The sequence below is a fragment of the Sardina pilchardus genome, chromosome 9 (genome assembly GCF_963854185.1).
Source record: "Sardina pilchardus chromosome 9, fSarPil1.1, whole genome shotgun sequence".
NCBI classification, from domain to species: domain Eukaryota; kingdom Metazoa; phylum Chordata; class Actinopteri; order Clupeiformes; family Clupeidae; genus Sardina; species Sardina pilchardus.
The window spans coordinates 15,364,349-15,390,435 of NC_085002.1; the positions used below are offsets into that span (position 1 = coordinate 15,364,349).

The 26,087-nt window shown below is 43.2% G+C and overlaps 1 protein-coding gene across 3 annotated transcripts; it reads right to left on the minus strand.

The window, feature by feature from the left end:
- Positions 1-648: 648 nt before the first annotated feature.
- Positions 649-17,411, minus strand: gata2a (GATA binding protein 2a). Of its 3 annotated transcripts, none has more exons than XM_062545922.1 (6): positions 17,042-17,411; positions 10,301-10,774; positions 8,524-9,102; positions 5,988-6,145; positions 3,176-3,301; positions 649-2,132 (listed from the first exon to the last, which is right to left on the minus strand). In XM_062545922.1, exons 2-6 carry the CDS (start codon positions 10,524-10,526, stop codon positions 1,836-1,838), a joined length of 1,386 nt encoding a protein of 461 aa, XP_062401906.1. In that variant the 5' UTR covers positions 10,527-10,774; positions 17,042-17,411; the 3' UTR covers positions 649-1,835. The 3 variants fall into 3 exon arrangements, with proteins under 3 accessions (XP_062401906.1, XP_062401907.1, XP_062401905.1); XM_062545923.1 differs by lacking the exon at positions 17,042-17,411 and adding an exon at positions 11,034-11,261 and having other exon boundaries at positions 5,988-6,133; XM_062545921.1 differs by lacking the exon at positions 17,042-17,411 and adding an exon at positions 11,034-11,261.
- Between the last annotated feature and the right edge of the window lie 8,676 nt (positions 17,412-26,087).

Genomic DNA, 26,087 nt, shown 5'->3' on the forward strand with positions numbered 1-26,087 from the left:
TGTTCATGTTTGTGTGTATTTATTTTAGCTTACATGTTGTGAATGTGTGTGTGTGGCTGTGTGACTGTGTGTGACTGTGTGTGGCTGTGTGACTATGTCTGTGTGTGTGTGTGTGTGTGTGTGTGTGTGTGTGTGTGTGTGTGTGTTTGAAGCTGGAGGAGCGCTGTGTGTTTGGAGCCTGCTGTCTGGGTCAGAGCGGAGCAGCCGGAGGCCTCTGTCCCACAAAGATGCTTTTTTAAACAGCGCCACTTCTCCCAGGGGACGGGCCGCAGTAAACCATTACAGGGCTGGGGGGCTCAGGAACATGCTTTCATTACATCTGATGTTGCTTAGTATAAAATACTCCGCAGCGAAGGTGAAATTCCACTTCTCTGCAACACTCACATAGCCGATGGTACTCTCTCTCTTTCACTGCATGTGTGTATGTGTCTGTGCATGAGGTGTGTGTGTGTGTGTGTGTGTGTGACTGTGTGTGTGTGTGTGTTGGGGATTAAGGGAATTGATAAAATGAAATGCACAGAGTTGGATATGTAAATGATCAGATCAAGATGGTATGTAAGAAAAATGGTTTCCATTCATAGTTTTATGCAAAGTTATGTTTTTGAAGTTTTTTTCCTCTTCGCTCAGTGATTCAGACTGGACAGACTGTTAAGTATTAAAACTTTATTTCCTTTATTTTGTGTAATGGAAAATGATAAAAAGATACAGCTCAGCAACAATGCCTTAGCTAGGATAAGTCAGTGTTTTTTTTTTTTTTTACTTTTGATAGTAACAATCAAATTATATTCTTAACAATATACCCATGTGTTTTGAGGAAAGCGAAATAAACAGAGTGAAAATAAATTATCATAATAACAATTATATCAACAATAATAACCATAATAACAATTAAGCTTCATAAACTTTTTTATGTTTGTTTGCTTGCCTCTTGTACATAAAGTCTTTTAAAATTGGTCTTTATTCCAGCATGTGGGGGGGGGGGGGTGAGGGGTAAGAGGCGATGAGAGTCGGATAGCGCGCTCTCTCTCTCTCTGCTCCAGACACCTTTGTACTCAGGGGGTGTCTGAGGGGACAGTCCTCTGCTAGACAAGGAGACGAGTCCACGATAGGGACGCCGCCAGCTTTACACAGTGGTTAGTACCACAGGGACACCAGAGGAACACTCTCTCTCTCTCTCTCTCTCTTTCTCTTTCTCTCTCAACCCCTTGTGTCCTCTCGTTCAGGGCAGTACCAAAGTGACTCAGTACAAAATATGCACAAAAATAAAATAAAATAAAGCGAAGGAGTGCCCACATTCACACTCAATTTTTTGTATTTATTTTTTACAACTTTCAAAGAGGTGAGGTTGGTTTTAGAAAATGGGTAGAAGGGGGGTCCATTTTACTAGTCAGCTTCGTAGCCGTGACCACTGAATCAGATAACTCAGGGTCTCTCTCTCTCTCTCTCACTCCTGCTCTGTCCTTCTGCCATTCTGTAGACCAAGCTGGGGCAAGACAGTGTCCATCCTCGGCGAGAAAAGTCCAGCCAAGTGCCGCCGTTCTGCTCCGTCTTCCCCCGAAGTGAAGCAGCAACAGGGCTTTGGCTACAAGGCGAGGATGAATGTGACTGACAACAGCCGAGCACAGGAGACGGGGGGGGGGCCGAGATAGGAGAGATAGGATGAGGATGATCGAGAGCAAAAAAGGTTTGCAGGGCCTCGGGCGAAATTGAGGGGGGTTCGGTTGTTGTGGTGGTGGTCATGGTCGTGGTGGTTGGCGGTGGGAGAGATTCAAGTGTGTCTGTCCTAGACGCTCTCGCGGTCTCTCTCTCTCTCTCTCTCTCTCTCTATCTCTCTCTCAGTGCGGCTCGGCCCAGGCGGGCGAGCGGCCGGAGTGGTGCGGGTGGCTGAAGCTGGGGTGGATGGGGGTGGGGGTGGGCAGCATGTGTCCGGAGTGGCTGAAGGGCGGCAGGTGGCCCATGTGGCCCATGTGGCCCAGGGACCCGTGGCCGCCGAACGGGGAGTTCTTGTCCTGCATGCACTTGGAGAGCTCGTCGTAGCCGTCACCCACCCGCTTGCTGCGCTTGGACTTGCTGGACATCTTGCGGTTGCGCGTTTGGATGCCCTCCTTCTTCATGGTCAACGGTCTGTTCACCTGCGGAGAGGAATTAAAGCGACGGTTAGCACTGAGGACAGAGTGAATGGCAGCGTGATGTGTGGCGTGGTTAGGCCGTTAAATCATGCTATTGGGTCTGGCAAGCCTTTCCCGGAAAAAGAAATAGTGGTGTTGAAAATTAACAAGCACTCATGAAAAGAGTGTTGCTTCTGGGACAGGATTAGTGAAAAGGTGTGTAATTCATAGACATAGCATTTTACACTAAAGTAATATTCTGTAAACAACCACAAGAGAGCCATGAAATGTGTTTCACTGCTGTATCTTCAGGCAATGCAGCAGTTTGTATATTAATTGTGAAAATTGTTTTTCATGGAAATACTTCCGAAGACGTTATGATGTGCATGTGTTTTTGATTGGGTTGCTGTTAGTTCAAGCTGTAAATAGGACAGAACTCGAACAATATGAAATCATGGAAAAGTCGGACAGATGAGGAACTGAAAAGTCAGTCATTTTCAGAAATTTTGTCAGACTCATTCTACTGTTTCTCATCACAGTGTTTTGAAGTTGGGAAATGCCTTTTCTGAGTGTTTGCTATGTTAAGTCATAGCTGTACTTGTTAAGTGGATTTGTAAACCGGTCACACTTCTTGGACCATGAATATATGGCACACTGTCTTCATCTGCGTCTTGGCTAAGTAATTCTGCTTATTGGCATGATTTAATATGTAACACCATTGTTCCACCTCTCTCATTTAACAAAAACTGCTCATTCCGTAAACATAGCGTTAGAATCCACGCTGAACATGAAAAGACTAGTTTCAGAGGACATTGAATTGGTATAACTGACGCCGGTGCTTGAATGGCAGTCCCACCCTGCAGACCCTCTTGGGGATAACGCCCCCCATTGAACCAGCGCATGAAAAATAAAAGCCAAAACGGCCAACTGGTTCTGCTTGACAGGGAAAGCCGGCTTTGCGTACCCAAACTGCCTTCTCTTAAATCGATAGAAGCTGTCCGCCCACTTGACCACCTCGCATTCAGTGTGTTTTTTTCTTTTTGTCAACGTGTGATTTGGCCACTTACGTTGTGCAGTTTGAAGTAGAGGCCGCAGGCGTTGCAAACGGGGTCACCATTCCCATTGCGCCTCCAAAGGGTAGTAGTCGTTGTCTGGCAGTTAGCGCAGCAGGTGCCGGCTCGTCGTGCAGCGGACTATGAGAAAGAAATACAAGAAACAATTAGTGTCAAGGTTAAGAAACTGAAACAATCTTTAAAAAAAATTGGTGTTTATTATTTACAGCTCCAGAAAGTGGTGTGCCATGTTTGGTTATTAGAAACACCCCGAGCTTTCCGCATTTTCATTTAATTATAAACTCTAACGGTGTCAGTAACAGTGCTTCTAGGCAACACCCAACTACCAACCCATTTCGCAATGCGACAGATAATAAGCGTGTTTGAGGCAATTATACTTATGAATAAATTATTAAATTTGAGTTGTGACCGAGGCCCTTGCACAGTCCAACTGATATGGAATAGCACAGCTGGTTTGAGCTCCATTCCCTGGTTGAAATTGATAAAGATCTTACGGCGTAGCTGGGGTGACAAATATTATGACTTTCTGTTGCTATGTGTACTCTAGACCAGACAGCATTTCAAAACGCTCCTCAAATAACATCAAAGCCAGCGCCAGTTAGACACATGAAATTGCTTACAGGGAGTCGCCTCTGTATTGAACTAATTGAATATATTCCGTGCATTTATACAAGCTTAATTCAATTTTCCAATTTGCGCATGATTGCGAAAGCTGCGTCTAGTAAAGCCCGTTGTGTCCTCCCTGTACCAGATATTGCTGCCATACACCATTAGCTTTGTCAGATACGTCGTTAATCTATCCCTTTTCGGTTGCCCAGTTTTCCTTGATCAACAGATTCAAGTATGTTGGAGGAGGGGCGTCTGGGGGACCTAGTTGTCGCGTTTCTGTTCGCTTTGTGTCCATTACAGATCAATTTTTCACACATAATAGGAAACATTGATAGGCATACAATGCAATTCCCCCTACAGCTAACTATGAAGAAACTACGTGCGTTGGCTTGATTTATGGTCTAAAGGCATTCTTATCAATGCAAAAGTCTTTCTAAAATACTACGGCCCCGTCTTTAAACATTTAAACAAAAAAGAAGACAAAAACAAAAACACGCGCATTCCGATGCTCAAGCTCAGTGCCAACCGACCATGACAAACAAGAGAGCAAGAGCATAAATCCATTTATTTTCCAATCCCTACCACCACCATCCCCGCCCTTTGCCTTCTCTCTTCACACATAACTGGGTCCTACAGTGTTGTGATAATCGCTTTACAGTATATGTCAGAGTCTGGCCTGCCGGGACCGTACAAAATTCAGCAGGGTTTGTTGAAGACGGAAACACCCGGCAGCCTAGCTTCCTTATCGTTCCCGGGCAGATATCCGGATAGGAAACAACTGGATGGCCTTTGAACAGAACTCTGAAAACACTTCAGCTGAAAGGCAAAGCTGTGGCCTCAGACTCCATGGAAAATATAATGGACTTTTTTGCTGGGAAAGCACAGCAGAATGGAGCAAGCCGAAAAATCCTAAATGAAATTTGTAAATGTATTTTTATGTGTTTTATTCTGAACTAGAAAAAAAAAATAGTAATAATAATCAGAATAATACCAATAATTATTATAATTATAATTATTTTTAAAAAATGACATAAACGTGTGTAATTCGAGCGAGATTTAACGTCTTTTCCTATCCAGGCTCATTGCGCTTTACAATCACATTTATCCTCATCCTTTGTATCGCGACGGGAAAATAAGACGTCTCTTGTGACTCTTTGCGCGGGTAATTCACACTTGAAGGTCACCCAGCGAGTGCAAATGAAATTATGACATGATGGACTAATGCTGTTCCACTCCATTAAGTAATTTGTCGCCAGCACAGTCCTCGCGATCATCTGACGCAGTGCGTTAAGGCGATGAACCCAGACTAACTGAACGTGACAGAGAGCAGCACAGCCCATCTCTAACGATTACAGGTGCCCTGACATCTTTCCTCGGTGAAGAAAGCAAGAAGGCTAAAAATACACTCGGATTGCAAGATCAAACTGAACTTGAGATAGGTCTTCTTCACTATTATTCGGAGTAAATTATCATCCTTCCAACAGAAACATTATTCTGAGGCCCATGGCTATTTATGTCCTGGATGATCTGGAGTTCCACATGCCCTCTGATTACAATCAGACGTGTGCACAGTTTCAAAAAGATGCAATGTTATTTCTATCTGCAGTAGGTTACTTAAATATTGATTAATGTGTGCCTCTGTCCTTTAGGTTATCTAATCAGGTAGAGACCAACCAAACATTGAGGTTGTCAAAACCTCTGTTAAATAAACTGGTATAATTCAGAAACCAAAAATACAGTATCCAGATAAGGAAAATAATTATACTACAAGGAGAAATGCTGAGGTTGCCATGTATTTTAAAATTGTAAAGCACACAAGAGCTATGCTTGGAAATTATGGCTGCATGTGGCCAGTTTAACATCCATCCACAAAGCGTTGTTAATTAAATCAGCATGGGCATTGGTATCAGTGACAGTATCCGAAGTACCTGCAATAATGATAGCAGTAACAATAGCAATAGTAGCTGTATTGTAACAGGCAGTGTTGGGGATCGCCGGGGGGTGAAGGTGACAAACAATTCCCGGAAGATCATAGGGAAAATATAACTTTCCTGGAATTGTACTCATGGCCGCGGCTTTGTGCTCCCATTTGGCCCCCCTTTCTCGCAGGCCTACTGGAGGGGGTGTGGGGAGGGCAGGGCAAGAGAGTCGGCGGGGTCTCAAGCAAGAGATCTGCTGGACTCACTGTGGTACTCACCAGTCTGCGCTTGGGCTTGATCAGGGGCCGGTTCTGGCCGTTCATCTTGTGGTAGAGGCCGCAGGCGTTGCAGAGGTAGTGGCCCGTCCCGTCTCGCCGCCACAGCGGTGTGGAGGTGGCACCGCAGTTCACACACTCACGGCCCTCTGTGCAGAATTCAGCGGAGAGAAAGACAAACAAAAATTTATATAATTAAGACGTCTGAACAACATCCCTCACACAACAGATCCTCCAAAAACACTGAACCATTATTAAAAACCCCAGAGAGCACTGGCAATGAGAGCCGCTGGGGGGGTTCTTGTGTCACATGAAAATGTATTGCATTTATCACACACGCATCAACTGTTGGGTGAGTTCAGTGGGGACAATGTCCATCAGCGGTTCATTGAATCCCAGTCAGTAATTCAGACTGCCTACGAGTGCAAGAGCTGTCGTTGACACAGACACCTCCATGTAAGCTGAGCTGTGCAGGAAGTCAAAGGAGCAGCAAGAATGTGTTGAGTGCACAAGGTGTCCATTTAGAAAAAGCATTACATAATTTATCAGATTAGCACGTATCACTGTTTGCAGTAGTAGAAAGTTTATGGACACATCGCAACCTCTAAGATACTGAGAGATCTGCCACACTAAATGTGACCACATGCGTTGGACATATCTCTTTCTATATCAGATTTTTCATATCATCCCCACAATTCTGCTTTTTTAATTTTGCTGTTTAAGATTAAAGTGCTTCTTGTGGGCATGCACGATCATATTTTTTCCTGACAGAATTGTCCACTAAGTTGAAGCTCTGTCAATTGGCCTGCACTTGGACTGTGCCAGGGTGAGAGCTAGGACTAGGAAACGCACCACACGAAGCTGCCAATCCTCCATCTCATTTCAACTTAACACAAATGAGAAGTTACTTCACTGACAGCTCCAAAACGTGCTGGCCAGGTCAATTTTATTATATGTTTCCCTCCTCCTTCAGCATCTTGCTATTATTCATATTATAATGTCAGCGACACCCAGTCCCTCCCAAGATCAAGAAAGGAATCTTGTCTGGACAAAGGAGCCGCTCCTTTTGAAGTGTTTGTTGTTGGTAAAACAGCCATTTTGCCTGCTTTCTCTCTCTCTCTAGTTTGCTACACCAGTCAAGCGAAGGTAATGGTATCAGGGCAAGGCTTCTCCATGTTGGAAGAGAATGCTGTTGTACAAAGAATGGGTTCTGCTTAGAGGCTGGTAACTAAAAACAACAGTGTAACCACAACCTTAAAAGAGGTGTCAGAAGATATTAGAAAGGGAATTTACACAATTGTAACCATAATCGTATGCATGATCCTTGTTTTGTTTGTTTGTTTTTTGAGGTAGGCCTACTGTGTTAGGTATTGAATGACAAACACTGAGTACTCAACTGCCAAGAGGTAAAGGGATTATGGCATTATACCCATTTAACAGCAATTACAACAGTTTTTTTTTTACAAATCTGCTGCACATGTTGTGCATAAAATTGTCAAGTAAAAGAAAGAGCATAATAGCTTGCACTACCATGCAATCAGAGCAGTTTAAAAATATAATAAACCATTTTCATTATTGTGATCATCACAGCTGTCTTTATACTCTTCCACATCATCATAATCGTATTTTCTCTGGCAAACTGCTCTCTGCAACCCAACAGGCCCAGTCTACACTTAAAAATACAAACAGCGGGACCCTGTCGCCTGTGACGGCGTGTCCCGCCGAAGCTTTGTTAGTGTTGGGGCTACGGGTGGGCGGGGTGCGCGTCGTGATTTGTTCACCCAGAGGTATACAGGATATGGCAGGAGCCAGAGCGTCGTGACTCCTGCATTTTTAAAGCGTAATACGGCCTCATTTTAAAAGAAAACAAGGCAAAGCTGAGCAACAGCCAAAATGAGATGCTATAATGAAACATGGCCTTTGAGCCAAAAGGCATTTAGGCCAATCGGTTGAACTAGAAAAAGATGTATGGTTATATAACTCACTGTTAAAAAAAATATGTGTGTATGTATATATAGCCTATTGCAATACACGTGTATTATGTTACAATTAATCTAACTTTTTCTTTAAAATGGCATATCCCACTTAATATATATTGTATGGCCGTCCGTGTGTCAACACGCAATTGTTAATAGAAGTGGCGAATAAGCGGGATAAATTGCTTGAAAATATTTGCGCCAGTAATCAGTGACCCTGATAACACCACTTAAGTAGGCTATCCCTTTAGAGCTGAAGGTGTTTACAAGTGACCAATCTGATTGGTCAGATAAGAACTGTCCAGACATGTTGAGAACAGAAAACAGTGCTGAGAGAACAATAGAAGAGTCCTGACAAGGTCATATTGTAAAATATGGTCTGTTTTAAGAATTTAGGCGAACCCAGATTAATTAAGCAGAGACTTTGAAGTCCTTACTGCGTAGACATATAAATGATCGCACTCGAGTTATATTAACTTCATGAACAGAGGTTTACATTCACACATTAGTTGTACAACTATAGCGAAATTGTTGAATTTTCCATTCGAGGTAGGGAAACTCACCTGAGCTCGATCGGGGTTTGCTTTTACACTTTGGTGTGAAACTGGATGCTGATCCGCCTAGGAGGCTACCAGGGTGGAATATGCTGCCGCCGTAGTCGTGTGGGTTTGGGAGTGAATATGTAGGGTATGTTGGGATGGGGTGATGAGTAGAAGGAGTCTGGGAACCCATGGTCGCCAGGCTGCTTCGAAGTGGACTACATCCCTCCATTTTCATGCCATCGGTCAATGACACTTGGTACTTAATGCACTCCTTCTCGTCCATTCTTGTTGCAGATGAGGTTGGAGAGGACGGACCTGGGTCCGGAGACACGTCCTTCGGCGGCGTTGGGGGGAAACTGTATAGGTGATGAGGGCTGGAGTGGGACGCAGAGGTGAGAGATGAGACTGGGGCAGTGCTGGAACTGCTGCTGCAAGGGTAACCGGCACTAGCAGGGTGCAGTCCGGGCTTGCTGAAGTGGCTGACCGCCCATGCGTTATGATGATGAGCAGCAGAGAAAGCTGCCTTGCCGCTGTCCAGCCACGAAATGCCCGGGCTGTGGATAAGGTGTGGCCGGCAGACTTGACTTCCAGTGAGACGAGCTGAAATGGTAAATTAAAGAACTGTCATTCACCCCTCATTAAATCACCAAATTAACAACAACAGCAATGACAACAACAGCAATGTCAGTTTAACAAGATAAAAATATCCCACCTGTGGATTCACTCTCCAGACAGTACGAACTCGACATTGAGTATGCTAAGTTTGATTTCTCCAGTAGTACCAGTTATGTAACGATTCAAGAAGTCGCTTATTAGCCTATCATCCCTTTTTGGATGACTTTTAGATTTTTTGTAAGCTTCACGAAACGAGCTTCAATCGCAATAAGCTTCGAAGGAGTTGTAAAAAAAATACCCTGATTCTCATCAAATGTCTTTGTTGCGCCTTTCACGCAGTTAAAAGGAAAGTTCCACACACAAAGAATGTGACATAAAGAAAAGTTCAGATGCAAAACAGAGGCCTTGTGAAAGCGTTCGCCTGGAGCAGTTCTGCTCGTGCTTCGCACAAATTAGCAACTTGGAAGAACGTTATCCGAAATTTTCGTTTTGATTTTGTATCCGGGAAGTCTCTCTCTCTCTCGCTCACTCTCTCTCTCTCTCTCTTTCTCCCCAACACCAGCTGAGAGGGAATAAATTACATGCACTTCCCTTTCCTCCCCATGCCATTTGCTAGATTTTCTCCCTTTCTTATTATTTCTGCTTAACTGCATATTGCGGTGACAGCAGCTGACCATAATGCAGTGTTCAATTTTTACTCCAATCACATTGTTTCTGAACACTTAAATTACTAAAATATCAACTATGAGGTTTGTTTATGTGGGCTTAGACAGAGGTGTCTTGCACGAGCTTCAGCTCCAGGGAATGCATGAAAGCCATCATATAAAATGTTCGAGGCCTACCGCAACTGGACAGATTTTGCCTTTAGGCCGCATATGTATCACGCTTGACCTCAGCAAACATCAGTTGTATTCTATATATTTATATTACACCCACAATATGTACTAACCAAATGAACAGGATAACTGACTCGAAACAAAATAACGCCAATCATAATGTCAATTGCTTCAAAGAAGCCCGTTTCAAATACAAGTGCAGTACAGGCAGGGGGAGTAAAGCCCCGTGACAGCCATGTTCATGAAATATCATGAAATGCTATCCCACTACAATAAATATAACGCTACAAACACAATTCAAAGACCGTTGAGGGGACTTTCATAATGTAAAGCTGCCTGGTACTCACCGTGAGCCTGGCCATATGATACTCGAGCCCTTGAGTTTGGGTAGTAAGGGTTGCCCTGCGAATCCAAATGGTTCAAGAACACGTCCACTTCGTCCGGGGGTAGAAGCGGCGCCATGGGCTCCATGTAGTTATGTGTCAGACCGTGATGGTGGCTATCTGGGTGCTGACCATTAAGTACCGCATGATGATGCGCCATCCACCGAGATTGATCGGCTGCGACCTCCATCTCCTAATCGTCCGTGTACTTTAAAGTAGGATCAAAACTTTGGTGACGTTCTTCCTAAAAGTAACGAAACCTGTGAGGCTTAGATTGTTCCGTCTGTGAAACAAGCCTATACGTTGTGTCTCGTAGATCTGAAGCAAATATATTTTAAGCTATGATAATAATATGACTTTGTTTGTGTCCGTTTTGCTTTCAGTCGTTTTCTACAAGTAGGAATCCTCCTTAGTCGGTCTTCTCATTCGTCTTTAAACCTGCAAAATATATAAAAACACACGTTGTTATGATTCCTACATTTAAAACGGTCTGGCAATCAAGATGGACTATTCTTGCTGAAAATGCGCGTTTATTCGCTGATTTTAACAGTCGTGGTCTTGCCGAGTTGAAACCTCAACGATTTCGTAAACGTTAAGTAATACATTACAATGTCCACCGTCTCTGTCTGTTATAGGCCTACCCTTATTTTAAACAGACATTTTCTATTAAAATTGAATATTAGTGTTCCATACTTACAGCGCAAAGAAACATTTCAGCATTGGTTTCCTCATTGTAGCCTAATTTCATCCAATATTAGTCCGTGTGGAAAACTGCTAATCCCCCTTCTTGTCAACACGCGAAATTGTTTTCTCACGCAGAACTTTATGTAACTTAATTGTAGAAGTCTACGCTCTCAAGACAAGTTGTCTCAGCCACTGCGTATGCTTGGCTCATTAATGAATTGTGCTTGTACACTGTCGGAACTGGCGCCAGTAAATTCCATATCATACGAGCAGGGGCGGAGTCTCTGGTTCGCAGTGACCTCCAGCGGGCCAATCGGAGCACGCCCACACTACCATTGGTTCATATCGGTGCGCACTGATGCCCACTGGAGCTATCGGCCTATGATGGTCACCGCCGAACGCACTGAGAGACACATCAATCAACAAGCCAATTTATTGAGATCTTCTAAATTACGCAGAGCTTCACCCTACCAAATGATAATGTCTTATTTTTTTTTACAAATATAAAAAGACCGAGGGGCAAGGAGATTTGGAGCTTTTAAATGAACAGGTGTGTGAATTGGATGACTGTGACAGTCAACAATCACCATAGAAAATGGCTACATGCTTGAGGCAGACTGAATGAAAGTGTATAATGTAATATTTGTTTAGTTAGCAATTTATGTCAGCTCTTCACTAACTCACAAATACATTCCAAGAATTTTCAGCATCGAGAGACATTTTCCCATCTATTTACTGACATGCATAGGCTAGCCTACTTAGACTATCTCTAGAAAAGCTGTTTAGGCATATGATAAATTCAGATTATTAGTTAGAGATCCATTGACAACAGAATCAGTATTAGTTGCCTAACAGGTCCAGTAATCACAGTTTAAAACAACAAAAACGGCAAGTGTCAATTTTCACATCAAGCTGTTACACAAACAAACACAGCTCTCGACACCTCGGGCATTGGCTGGGGCGGAGAATTATGGCTCCTACAGTGGGACCCATTGTTTTGGGAGTGTAATTGTTGTAAATTAGAAGCCACAAAATTCTTCTTGTGCAAACATTGCTTTTGTATGCGTAGTGCGAGCGATCAAACATCGCTTTACATATTAATAGTAGCCTCACTCACTTGGTGGTGCAGACATGTAGCAAGTACGCCCGTGATTGCCAAGTGGGGGCCATTAGCGAGACTTTGTTAATTCTTGTTCACAATTATCCCACATCAAAACAAGCAGACCTGCCCACCCCAGGCAGAAAGACAGAGCGTCGCCGATCGGCCTTCAGATAAAGCCAGAAGCCACGTAAACCCAAGAGCTGACCACTGTCTCCCCTTGATTTAAATACGCTTTAGATAAGTAATTGGAAAAAGTATTTTCTATACATTGAAATAATACTATAGCATACTACACTATTCTATACGTTTCCCCTTGACTGTTTCAACATTGGATGTAAGACATTTCCACATTGGCCAGGGCCCAGCTTTCAGAATACTTTGGTCTGAAGCGGCCATGTGTTTTAAAAATGCATTTTTCGCATGAATTGAGTCGATACCATTGTCTGGATGTAGTCCTTGTGCGACACCTTTCCATATTCTAATCTTCCCGGTACTATTTTGTATTGTTTAGTTGGTTGTTTTCATCTACGATTTCTCTGTTTCAGTTGTGAATTAATTTGTGTCATGCCTACGCAACCGATCCTGGGATTTCTATATCTATTTGGTAAATTCTAAATCTAATTGGTGCAATTAATGATCATTAATTAATCACTTGGTTGATCATCATCGGGTCTACACCAAAAACAAATCCTTCAACCAGATCTTGCATTATTTAACGTTCTTATCTAGTCTGCTAGGATCAGGGTGGCGCATAACCTACAACCAAAAATAAGAGCCATAAACCTGATTGGAGATCTCCAGCTAATCTGGCAAGTGGCACAAAGATATGGCTCATTAGGCTGTGTGTGAAGATACATTTGTCATTTATGTTTAGAACTAGCCTTTATAATGTAGACTGAACGTAAGTATTAACTAAGAAGTTATATTCAGAGTACTCTCACCCTGCGTAACCAACGGGGTTAAGCATGAAATCTAGGCTATATTAAAGCGTTTGTGGCCCAGAATGACATTATTTATGTTAAAGACATTTTTACTAGCCAAATTCTACTACGTGTCATACAAGCTTAGAGCTCGTGTTTGTTTTATCAATATTACTTTTTTACTTTTCATGGTGTGTGTGTGTGTGTGTGTGTGTGTGTGTGTGTGTGTGTGTGTGTGTGTGTGTGTGTGTGTGTGTGTGTGTGTGTGTGTGTGAGACTGTGAGTGCGTGCGTGCGTACGTGCGTGTGTTTCTGCCGTCGTGTGTTGTGTGTGTGTGTGTGTGTGAGAGAGAGAGAGAGAGAGAGAGAGAGAGAGAATGATTGACAGGCAATAATTGGAGGGAGCTCGGAGCCCAGACTAGCCGCCACTCTGACGCCGCGTCTTGACGTCACCGCTACTGCACAGAATATCTAGCTCGTGAACTGTGCTGGATTTTATGCACCTCGTGAGGACAACAGGGACGGCCGGCATTTTTTTTACTCCCAACAAATAGTTGTTTATATAAACAGGCAATTTGCATGTTGCCTTGTTCGGCTCGAGTGGTTTGTTTAATCAAGTCATTAGTCTAACGGGAAGGGCAGTAGCGATTTACAGGTTGCGGACCCCTGTCTTCCGCGTTGACCCTGAGGAATTCTTTGCTCTTCACACTCGTAGATCAGAGATCAAATCGGACACTTTATCCGAGCATAATATTAAATTAGTGTAGCTGCGTGTTTACACATGGCAAGTTTAGAAAGCTAAGAATGAGCATGCTGCAGTGACAGCCAGTGTATGGAGGTGAAGAATAAGAGCTCATACCTTACCGTCCATTTAAAGTAAGGTACAATGGGGAACAGACAGTAGGCCTATTGTACTGTATGTGTATGTGTTAATGTATTATGAATATACATTTAAATTGTATTGGCAAGTTGATCAATAGGCCTGGCATGAAGCATAACCTGAAATACAACCTCTACCTTTAAAATAAAACAAAAGATAAGAAAATATTTTTTTGATCTAAAGGGATCCAGTTGCCCTTACAGTCACCTTTTCATATATCTCCTATTTAAAAAAAAAAATAAAAAAAAACCCACTCCATTCTGCTCACAGTTGTCAAGCCAAGCAGAGATTTTGACATGGCGCTTGCTGTATTTTTCCAGTGGTGGCTCTGACTTGTACTGTTAAAACGTAACATCTTGGATGAGATGTTAATATAGCTACTCTTCATTTCATCTGACTGTCTTGTTCAGTACTTTGAGTTTCCCTTGTACTTCTTCCATCTAACGTGCACTTAGGCTACATGGAGTAAAACAGAGCGGACACAAAATCACTTGACTTCACTCCACTGAAGTCACCTTCACTTTTATGCTTTATTGTAACAAAAAAAGTGACACGAAGTTGGAGTACTTTTGTGATAATGGACTAAGGCTCTTGATTAGATGTTGTTACCTAGATCCTCTTAGTGTTAGATAAAAGCCTGGGTATACAGTATACGCTGTAGTGAGTGGCGGTGCACAGTAACTGCCGGTGTTTACATGTTTGTTCAGTGGATCACTCAGCAGGCTCCACAACTCTTTATTCCATACCTTTGTTAATCCAGCTTGTATTTGAGCCAGAACAAAGGAAGGTCCTCTTTCAAGGACACAGCCGTATTGTCCCACAGGGCTCCTGTCCCAAGAGTACTGGGTACTGAGTGCAGCACTCTAACTCCTTCCTGCTGCCCTGAACATGAACCACAGCAGCACTGCCAAATCCCCCCTGTCTGCATTGGGTAGGAAGGCGTATCATAAAAATACATTGAGTGTGTGTGGGTGGGTGGGAGTGTATATACATCTATGCATTATGTGCATGTATGCATGCACACTTGTCTGTGCATGTTGGTGCATTGACTGCAAGTATTGTGTGTGTGTGTGTGTGTGTGTGTGTGCCTGCATTAGGGCTATTCTCACGTGTATATTTGTATGCATGTGTGTCTTCATTTACAAATGAGGGTGGCTTGGTGAATTGGACACCAATTTTTGTTGGATGATGACATCATTTTTGCATGACCGTTTAAATTAATTATGAAAAAAAAGTGGTGTGTGAGCTTACCCCCGCCATGAATGGAACTAGACCCACAAACATCAGCAATCATTCCCATAATTAACAGGTGCCGTGAAATGGGCTTGCCTTTCGCGCACCGCTGGTCCTCATCACACATTTATCATTATCCATGAGGCGAAGGGGGTAGAGGGATGTGTGTGTGTGTGTGTGTGTGTGTGTGTGTGTGTGTGTGTGTGTGTGTATGTGTGTCTGTGTGTAAGGGGGGGGGTGGGTGGGTGTGGGGGTGGCGGTGGGACCACAGAAGGGTTTGTGAAGATAAGCAGACTAGGGGATGGGGGAATGACAGAAACCAGCTGAAGCATTATTGTCCTTTACTCACGGGTAATTAGATTGGGACAGGGCACAGTGGGGCAAACACGGGCAGAGGCAAAGTCACCAGCCTCTCTCCTGCACCAAGATAGATCACACGGATGGGGACCAAGAAGCAATGCAAGGCTGAACCCCACCCTCATCAACCCCCCCACGCCACCCCACCCTACCCCACCCCACCCCACCCCCAACCCACATCTTCCCCTCCTCCTTTTTAAACAACTGAATGGACACCCGTGTTACAGTGTTTGATGTTGAACCGAGGCCCTCTCGCCGACTTCCATTTCTGGCAGGGCAAAAAGGGGGCCTGATCATGCTGAATCAGGAGCATGAGTGTGTCTCAGTGCATACCTGAGTAACACAGTGAGCCTGTGAAGCTGACTTGAAAGTGTCAGAGAGACGTACTTGAAGAGTTTGACAGAACTGACACCTGAGAATTTCCTTACAGTGATCTCGCTCATTACGAGCCATCAATCTGCTAGATCGTGACACTGCACCGACACTCACACATATACATACACTCATCTCACAATGGTTGATAACTCCACGTGCCACATAAAAAAAACATTATAACCCAACAGCATTCCCCACACCTTTCCAGTAAAGGTTGAAAACTAGTATATGTTTTAATCACTTCAATTAATGAATGCTTAACTGTCACAAGACAAGCTCATCACAGATATAACACATTTAATAATTCAGTGATGCAATTTATTTAAATTGTTGCCATCAATTTAATTTTTTTCAGTACCTCCTCACCATTTTACAACCAATGTCTGCAAATATAAAAGGCAATATCTCTCTTGGGTTTTAAATCAGCATGATGGTATCCTATTATAGTGTCTTAGTGTGTACATTTTAGGCTAAAATATAAGCCTATAGGCCTATATGACCAGACTGATGAGCCAGTTGTATATTTCATTAAGTAACAAATAATTGTTCCATAGGTCGACGGTGTAATGATCAATTCTAAAACAGATCAGATAAATGCTTACTTTTTATTTCCCTTTGGCCTCTCCTTTGCCACTACAGATTAGGGTTTGTTTTGATTTGGTATCAGTCATTCAAATGTCCACAATTTGCAACAGCAAACATGCTGCCCACAGGACTCGGCTGTATTGTGTAAAATGAGTGTACAGAAATGAAGGAATGTAGGACCATGCACAAATGTAAACTAGAATACTAACCAGTCAAAGGTGTATCTTACTAAAAAACAAACAAAGAATATAGGCTATATTATAATGGTCCTTATAATGATCATTGTATTATTATTATCTGTATCGTTTCTATTAATATTGATTGTATTATTGTTATTATTATTCCATTTCCATGGATTTTTTCCCTTTAACGTAGATTCAATAAGCATCTTCCAGACATTGTGGATAAGAAGAATCGCCATACACGGCAACACACTCACTGTTTTTTAGAATTTAACAACGCTCGCACGAGCTATCACATCTACCGCGTTCAAGATGTCCACGCGCAAGGTTTACCAATCCACATCTGCCAAAAACAGTGTTCTCTGTGGAGATGTAAAATGCCTCTTACCAAGTGTTTTGTGTTGTCGCCGCTGCTTGCTCGGTTTATTCTTCAATGTATTGCGTATAGTGTGTCGATATGCCGGAGTCCAAGGGGCAGCGCTGAGGTTAGGTGATTCAGTTTGGTACGGGGCGCACTGCTGAGCGGCTTCTCTTGCGCAGAGGCTGCATTCGCCTCGGTCGCAGATGATGTGGCCAAAAAGCAAACTGTCCGCGGCCCCTTCTTGTAACTTTCTAACAAGGTCTTCAGAAATGGTTCAAACGTTGTTTTAATCCGTGTCCGGTGAGCTGTGTCAAATCGTAGTATGTTAGCCTACCTGGGCTGTCTTTCCACTTAGCCGTTTCTCTGCGATGTGCTCATACGTTCTCGTGCCCTTCTCGTTGTGAGTAGAAGAAAACTTGATGGAACGAAGTAGGCTGCAGCAACGTAACCGCGCGTCAGCCAATCTCTCGTCTTCCGGGTCGAAGCTTTTATATTTTGGAGCTGGACTGAAACGAGGAGGTTGTGTTTACTGCGCTTACTCAATTAATCATCTTATAAAATTCGATCGAGACGACTACTGCCGCCATGTCAAAAACTCACTGCGCCACAGAGTAAGCTACACAACGAGAGCGCAATATTCTCCTTAAATGGAGAGGTAAAGAGGATAGGTAGGCAGTGTTTGTTGTTTATAGAGGTTGACACCTGATCGAACACGGCACTTAACAGCATCACATGAAGTCGCTGTGGTATTTTGAAACTGAAGCCTATAGATTTTTTCCCCCAAATATCGAATTTACTATTGCAACTACAGAAACTGATAGGATGCATATATATCATGTTTGTAGAAGTATGATCACAGTATTTTTCAGCAGAAAGATAATTAATGCCCCTTGCTTTGTCCAAGCCCCTCTGAAAAAAGAAAGAAAAGTTAATATATTCCATCCTCGTCCGCTTGACATGATAATGCGAGAAAAAGTCTTCGCTACCTCCTCCCATTTCTCACTCTCACATATAACTCCAACTTTTAAAACATGCAAAGCCTCGGCAAATCTCCGGCACGAGACCTGGGCTCGTGCGCGGCCGCTGAGGCTAGGCAGGTGCAGGGGCTCTAGGGCTGCTGCGTCTCGCGCCTGTGTCCCCCAAGAGTACACACAAACAAAAGAAAAGAAAAACTGAGAGTGCGAAAGAGAAAAGTGAACTCTGACAGAATTAATTGCATTACTTTCTCTGCTTAGAATAACAAATCCGTGTTAACTTGCTGCCTGTAGCCACCACTGGGCAACTGAGAGCGAATCCAAGTCCGTCAGTCAATAGCATTATTATCCGCATCAGTCATACCTACATACTTATTATAATGATACAATAATTGAAGCCAAGTAGGCCAACGATAACCATCAAATCCTTGGAAATCCCCAATCGTTGCTTCTTCCTAAATTTCTAACTTTGTCAATAAGGCAATAGAGAGACAAGTAGGGGAATGAGTGTTGGCTACAGAGTGAAAATTGAAAGGTTGCTGAGCAAGCAAGCAAAACATAGAAAGAAAGAAGAAAAGAAACAATACAAGGATATGAAAAGGCATGCTATACTAATAGAGAAGGTAGTTAAACCCAAAGTTAGTTTTTACACTTGAGCTGACAAACAAATGACACAGCGCAAGTCAGTGTAATTTACGATCACTGTTTGTCATTAACTTTATTTTTGAAAAAAATAAAGATAAACAATTTGAGCTCAGATACAATTGGTGATACAAATGTAATCCTTACGCAGAGTCTAGTTGACGTGTGTATTTGCTGCTATAGGAATCAAAAGAAGTTGGATTACATTTTTGTGCTATAGGCCTACATGCTGAGATAATATTTACATTTGTAACGTTTGCAACTCTTGATGTCAGCTTTTCTCAAGTATGTCTAAAATGTCTGAAAGAATTTGTAGCAGCCCATAAGTTGGAATCTCTCTGTCTGCGGCCCTCAAAAGCAGGCAGCCTGATACAGCCTGTTACTTGGTGGCGGAGTCCTCCAATGAATGAGTACAATAATTCTGCCCGGTCGTCTTCATTTTCTCCATTACAACATCTGTGCAGAAGCGTGTCATTATGTGCCACTTGCTCCCATTGTGCAGTGCCTCAGTGCCAGATCACTGCTTGACTTTTCTATTTGAGCGGCTTCATAAATCTGCTCTGGAAATCTGCTCACTGTAGATTAGAAGGTTTTCTGCGATAATCATGACACAGGCCACATTCAATCACAAATAAGAACAATGATCATAACAGTCCAGTTTACCAGTTAAAGCGCTCCCATTTATGTTAAATATCCTATGGCTTACTGCGTCTTCTTCATGTTAAGTTAGTTTACAGTAAGAAAGGATAAACACATTAGTATTCAATCAAATGCACAGTAAGAAAGATACTAAAATAAAACAATACCATTTAAATTCACAGTAAGAAAGATAATAAAATAAAAGAATAATATTTGTATTTTATTTCATTATCTTTCTTGTGCATTTCATTCTTTTATTTATCCTTTTCTCTTTTTTATTATTAGGCTACTGTCACACTCATGGGCAATGCAGATCCCTCTCGTAATAGGATCTTTCTGCTTATGTAAATGTGAATAGAGATTTTTTTTTTCATGTCCCGTGAGCAGTGCCATAGTCATGATAACAAGTTTAAATCAATATGTAGAAATGACTGGGGTTTTAAGGAAGGCACTGCGGTTTGACCAGCGAAAAGAGCTCACTCCTGATGAGTGCCAGATAAGGGCTTATCAGCGCCTAACATTTCCATCTCAGTCCGCATTAAAAAAAAAACACTCTCGGCTAAATAAAGCTGGCTGCTCACCTCCAGTGCTCTTTTTTTCCAGGCAGACACCGTGACATTTCCATTCCACACTGTCCATCAGACAATGGCGCTAAAATTTGATTGCCATCAGCCAAACAAGCTACAGAAATTGTGTAGAAAAACTTCTTTTTGTAGCAGAAGTCTTGCGCAAAATGGGAAAATGGGCGAATTTTGTTCACTTAATTCGATCAAATGAGATGAACGTCTGCTAGAAGACTGTGTCTCCATGTCGATTATGATCACGGTTGAATCCATCCCGGTAAATCCCTCGGTAAGAGCAACCTGGCATAGGATCAGTTAGACACTGGTTTTGGAATGTCATTGTATTGTTCAGATATAATGCACGATACAACATATCATTTAAAACGCCAACATTTAGATTTTATTTTTTACATTTTCTTTTGATAGGACCAATGCAATGGCTAATAATAACATAATAATTATAATAATAACAACAGCAACAACAATAATAGTAATAATAATAATAGTAATAATAATAATGTCACTCCTAGCAGGTTAATAATGTGTATTCTGTCCATACTCCATTGTATCATTCTTATCCCTCTGCGTTTTGTATCCGTAGCCACAGCACCGTTATTATTTATATATGCATGCATTAGATGCCAGGGCCCTTCTTCTTCTGATTATTACCAGGGGTAATATTTCATCCGCGCTAGGCAATCTTTGTTCTTTGTGAAGATAATAAATGGCCTAATCGTTATCAGCTTACTACTGGAGGTGTCAGGACCGACCGAGGCTGGAAGCAGGGTCCAAAGTGCCGCTGAATAAATTGGTGTTCCTTATCTCTGTCTCCCAGATTATCGCCGCCTTTTCAAACTCGCACAACAAATACATTCAATGCATCTAATGCATCATTTGAGGGAGAAGATCCCGCAGGTTGATAGAGACAGATAGGCAACGCGACATAGAAATATTTACACGTTTTACGCGCATCAGTGTATGGGGCCAATATTAGCTCGTATTTTTTTCTGTCACCGAGTTTATTGGATAAGTAAGGGTACACACACTTAACATATAAATACACGCTATAACATTCATATTGTAACAATGATTCATATCTAAATAATTATTCGAGCTCCTTTTTGTTGTTGTTGTAATTAGATCCTTAATGTGTCAGATTAAGTGTAGAAAAGAAATGATTTAATTCAAACAACTTTGTTGATGTCAGCATTTTATATTTTGTGAAAGTTTCATTTACAGAAGTAACATCGACTTTTCTCCAACACTAATGATGGAACTTTGTCGAACTAATCTGATAAGATTACTTTACCAATGTCCTGAGAAATATGATACATTTTTATAAATTGTTTATGTAGCCTACAACTAGTGCAGTTCTTTCTCTCACCACTGCTGTCAATAGACTACATAAGACCTCCAAAGAGGGTGATTTAGAACAAATTCTGTTGTAACTGGAATTTGCAAGGCTATTTATTTAGACCAAGATATTAGAATTTGGCATCCATAATCTATCAGCAAAGAAAACGTATCTATCCCAATAGTATGCATTTGTTTTGAGTTGCGTAATGTCATAAAAATATGTTGAACTGACTAGGATTAGGATGGATGGCTGTGTTAACAGTCGAGGGCAGTGATTCGCCTAATTTGCGTGCTCGGAAAACTGATAAATACAACAGAAAAGTGTTGACACGTGCGCTCTGTCACCTGCGTGTCAACAGAATTAGCCAACCAGTCTTTGAAGAGCACCGCTTCTATGGACCATCTTATGTTACTGAAAGAGTTTTGTTTAAGTGTGCTTATCCATTATAACAGTATAGTCATCTGTAACCTACATTACGGTGACGATGGTATTGTTTGTGGACATCTTGGAGAAAAGTTGTGTCAAGATACCATAGGCCTATGCTTGTCAGTCTTCATATCGGTTTGCTTTGATAGTGTTGTTAATCGTATTGATTCTGAGCAAAATATGCATTTTGGGGGTGGTGGGTGGGCTTTAGGATAGGGTAGGCCTACATTGAAAAAATTAATCAGATAGCTTTGTCTTTTGGTTTGCTTTTCTGTCTTTTCTTTTCTTTCTTCTTCTTTTTTTTTTTTTTTTTTAAGGTCCCTGCATGGACGGTGGCACTTTATGCAATATGTTTTCCATTAATTATTGTTTAGAGTTGACTGATAGGCCACAGATAGCTTTTGGAAAATAAGTCTATGCAGATCTTTCGAGGCCCTTTTTATGGTCAGGCATATGCTGAGCCACTCGCCATCTATCTTCAGAAAATGGATTTTTGTGCTTAACCGCGTTGAAATGCATATTTTGTGTTATGTTGGAGAGAAAACAGGTTTCCATTTATAATCGAAAAGGGAACACGGGGCTTCTGAGTGACACTTATGACAAAAACGCGTTTTCCAATATATACAAACTCCCCTGTTAATAACGAGGCATCTTCACCGGGCCTGCTCTCTGATGGTCTCCAAGGCAACCCAGATAACGGAGCAGCAGTTTTCCATATCGGCACCAGAGTCTATTATATGCTGGGATTAGCTCGTTTTCCGAAAAGGTCAAACACAAAGTCATGAAACCTGGTATTTTCTCCCCTTCTCGTGAGTTCATGCACATTCATAGCTCTACTTCCCTGTGTCATTTTGTTGAGTGAGGCTTAATTTAATCAAGGTAATAGCCATTTGCTTGCACAGACAAGCGAGCGTCACCAAGTCTATGTGTTGAATGTGATGGGGAGGGGGGGGGGGGACATTGCGCCACAGTGTGCGTAATCACAAGGATAACCCCCTTTACACGATTATTGTCATAAAGCTCTTATGTTTTGTAATGCAGTGACCCCTAGTGGGGACGGAGTAATGAAATCGACAACATCCTCTGCAGCTGGGGATATCAGTGCATCGTGATGTTGCAAATGCAGTTGATGGTAATGTGGAGGCAGTGTTGCAACAACCTTTTTGTCTGTCTACAAGAGAGAATATGAGCTCCCCAGTCCTTTCTCTTATTCTCTCTATGACTCACAATAGCCCAACCTTTATTTTCCCTTGGCTCTCTCCTCTCTCTCTCTCTCTCTCTCTCTCTCTCTCTCTCCAGCTCGTTCTCTCCAACTCTCTCTCTCTCCCCAACTCTCTCTGTCTCTCTTTCTTTCTCCCTCTCCCTGTGTGTGTGTGTGTGTGTGTGTGTGTGTGTTTGTCTGACTACATTACTCTGATGGAATGTTCCAGCTGGGATTCCTAATGGCTCGAGAGGAAGTATGTGGAGTCCTGAGAGGAAGTGTGTGCTGGGAGGACCAGGGGCTGGGTGGGGAGAGTGTGTGGAGTTTCCTGCTGCTTGATAGGCACTGTTCCTTGGCCTTTTTTCAAAAAAAATTTCCGCATTTATGTTTCTACCATACACTTTATTCGCCATTGCCTGACTGAACCATTCGATCACTTGCATTAGCTGATAATCAGTTTCCATTACGTTTCCCACATTGTTTTCATTCTTTCCTTAACGCAAATTGATAAGGAAAGTCCCCCATACTCTGTCCCTGTTGAAGTTTGTCAGCACTGCATTTTTTCTCCAGGCACTGTAATATGACGGTGTCACGTTATGTGACCCTTGATGCGTGTTAATATAAGATCAAACTTTCATGTCAACTATTTGCCTTTGTATAAGCATCAAAGAGAGAGTATGAATATTATATTACATATACATACATGCTATGGAAAGAACCAGTCCCTCCCCCCCCCCTCTCTCTCTCTCTCTTACTCTCTCTCTCTCTCTCTCTCTCTCTCTCTCTCTCTCTCTCTCTCTTACTCTCTCTCTCTCTCTCTGTATATCTTTTTATGGCATCACAACGTGCTGTCAAACTCAGTGTATGAGTAAGGGAAACTTCAGTCGCGGCAGCCTTTCGCAGAGGATGGGGGTCAAGCTGCCACACTGGCGGCTTGTCAGAGGTGTAAATAAAATGTGACACAGGAAGCAGGTGTGACAGGGGGCACTTCCTGCCCAGCAAGCCATTCCAGAAGCTTCTCGACGTCTCCGCTTCCCTGACCACCAGGCTGCACGCACGCACACCTGGAGCTGCTTGCGGCTATGCTCGTGCCAGAGGGAGGGCGAAGGGTTAATAGTGGCGGCTAGGCCTGGTGCGGGAGGGTGGGGTGGTTGGGGTTGGAAGGAAGGAGCAGAGGAAAAAAGAGTGAAAGTACGAGAGGATGAGGCATAAAGATGTGTTTGAAACGCTGGAGGATGTATGAAGGAAAACTCTCTTTGTCTGTTCTAAGCTCGGTGGACTATCAAAGTTTCCTATCAGCATTGGAGTAGGGGAAATTGGCTGCCCTGGAAAACAGAGGGCTTCACTTGTGTCCAATGGGAAGTGCCCCTGTCACTCCAATCAGCACCGATAGAGAGAGGGAAGTGCTCTGTGTGTGTGTGTGTGTGTGTGTGTGTGTGTGTGTGTGTGTGTGTGTGTGTGTGTGTGTGTGTGTGTGTGTGTGTGTGTGTGTCTGTGTCTGTGTGTGTGTGTGTGTGTGTGTCTGTGTGTGTGTGTCTGTGTGTGTGTCTGTGTGTATGCGGGATTGAATAACTAGAGAAGATATGTTTGTCTGAGTGTGGATGTGTTTGTCTAAGGCTGCCCTTGTTGTAAGTCTGTGCGTGTGACCTTGCAGAGTTTATGTGCAAGCTCTCAGGATGTGTGTATGGGTGAATGTGTGTGGGTGTTTGTGGGGATTTGCAAATTGGAGAGTGTATGCAAATTGTGTGTACCTGTATACAGAATGTTTGTATATGTGCAAATACAAGTCTGCGTATGACATTTTATGGTCATATGTGTGTATGGAAAGTGTTTATTCACAACCACAAGCTTCTGTGTCTGTGTTTGTGTATGCATGCAGTGTCTGTCTGCATTTCAGTGCATGTATGTTTGTTTGTTTGTCTGTGTGTGTGTGTGTGTGTGTTTACAGGACAGAGTATGAGAGCATGATATATAAATATACTGTGTATATACATATATAAGTAAGTAAGTGGGAGGAGACACAAAGGAAGTGGAACTCTGCTTGACAGGGCGAGGTTTACTTCACGTTGGTTTGTGTGCCTGATGCCAAACCTAACACACACAATGAAAACACATACACACAAACATACACACACACACACACGCACACACGCCAGACAGACAGAGATCAGCCACTTTTTTTCCACTTCCTCCAGAGATGGATCAGCCAGTATGGCGCTTTTGGTGAAACTCCCAGTGACAAGCATGACTAGCGGCTCTTTGATGGAGTGCCATGTGGCAGAGATCAGTCGGCCTAAGCTGCATCCGCGGACAGCTACACACACGGGGAGGAGAGCAAGAGGATTAATGTCCAGCACAGATCACCATAGATCTATAGGGAGAGAGAGAAGCCTGCCAGTACACACACACACACACACACACATGCACGCACACTTGCAGAACTCAAATGCTGGCTGCTTGTCTTCCCACATTAAAGTGTTTTTGTTCTCACTGGATGTGTGTGTATTACCATCGGTCTGGTCTGTTCAAATAAACAGCATGTGTAAAACGTCTTAAAAACACACCCAGTCAGATTCACACCCATACACATTACACACAGTGGGTATGCATATATACACTCACAACCTGAAATATAAGTGATGGAACTCCTTTCCCTCTCCTCTCTCTCTCTCTCTCTCTCTCTCTCTCTCTCTCTCTCTCTCCTCTGCCCTCCATGCCCCCCCCCCCCCATGCACACACCCATTGCCCCCTCACCCCACCCCACACCCCTCAGTAAGAATGTATCTCTCGACACCCCGGCATCCAATCCACCCGTTTGAAGTCTCTCAGGCCGGGGGTCTCTCCCTTTCCATCTTTCCGTCCCCGCCGCCATCCCCTTTTCAACCTGTTGTCCACTCCACACTCCGCTCCCCCCACCGCCCTGCCCGGTAGCTCGCTCTCGTGCGCGTCCGTCTGTCGGTGGAGCTGTCAGCTGGGCTGCTGTGCCCACGCCGCGCCGCTCCTTGCTCCTCTCCGGCCTCGCGCCGCCCTCCTGCAGCTGCGCGCGGCACACACAGATGGTCTCATTGTGCCGGCAGCCGGCCGCCACCGCCACCGCCGCCCCTCGTCTCTTAGCGCCCTGATCACACCTGCCACCTGCACAGGACACGGGGCCGAGCCCAGCGCCCCTCGCTTTCATCCGCTCTCCAAGTCCCCGGGGTCCTGTCAGTGTGGAATGACCGGCCGCAGAGGGCAGGAGCGCATCGGCTCAACGGCGGCCATTGTGATGCCC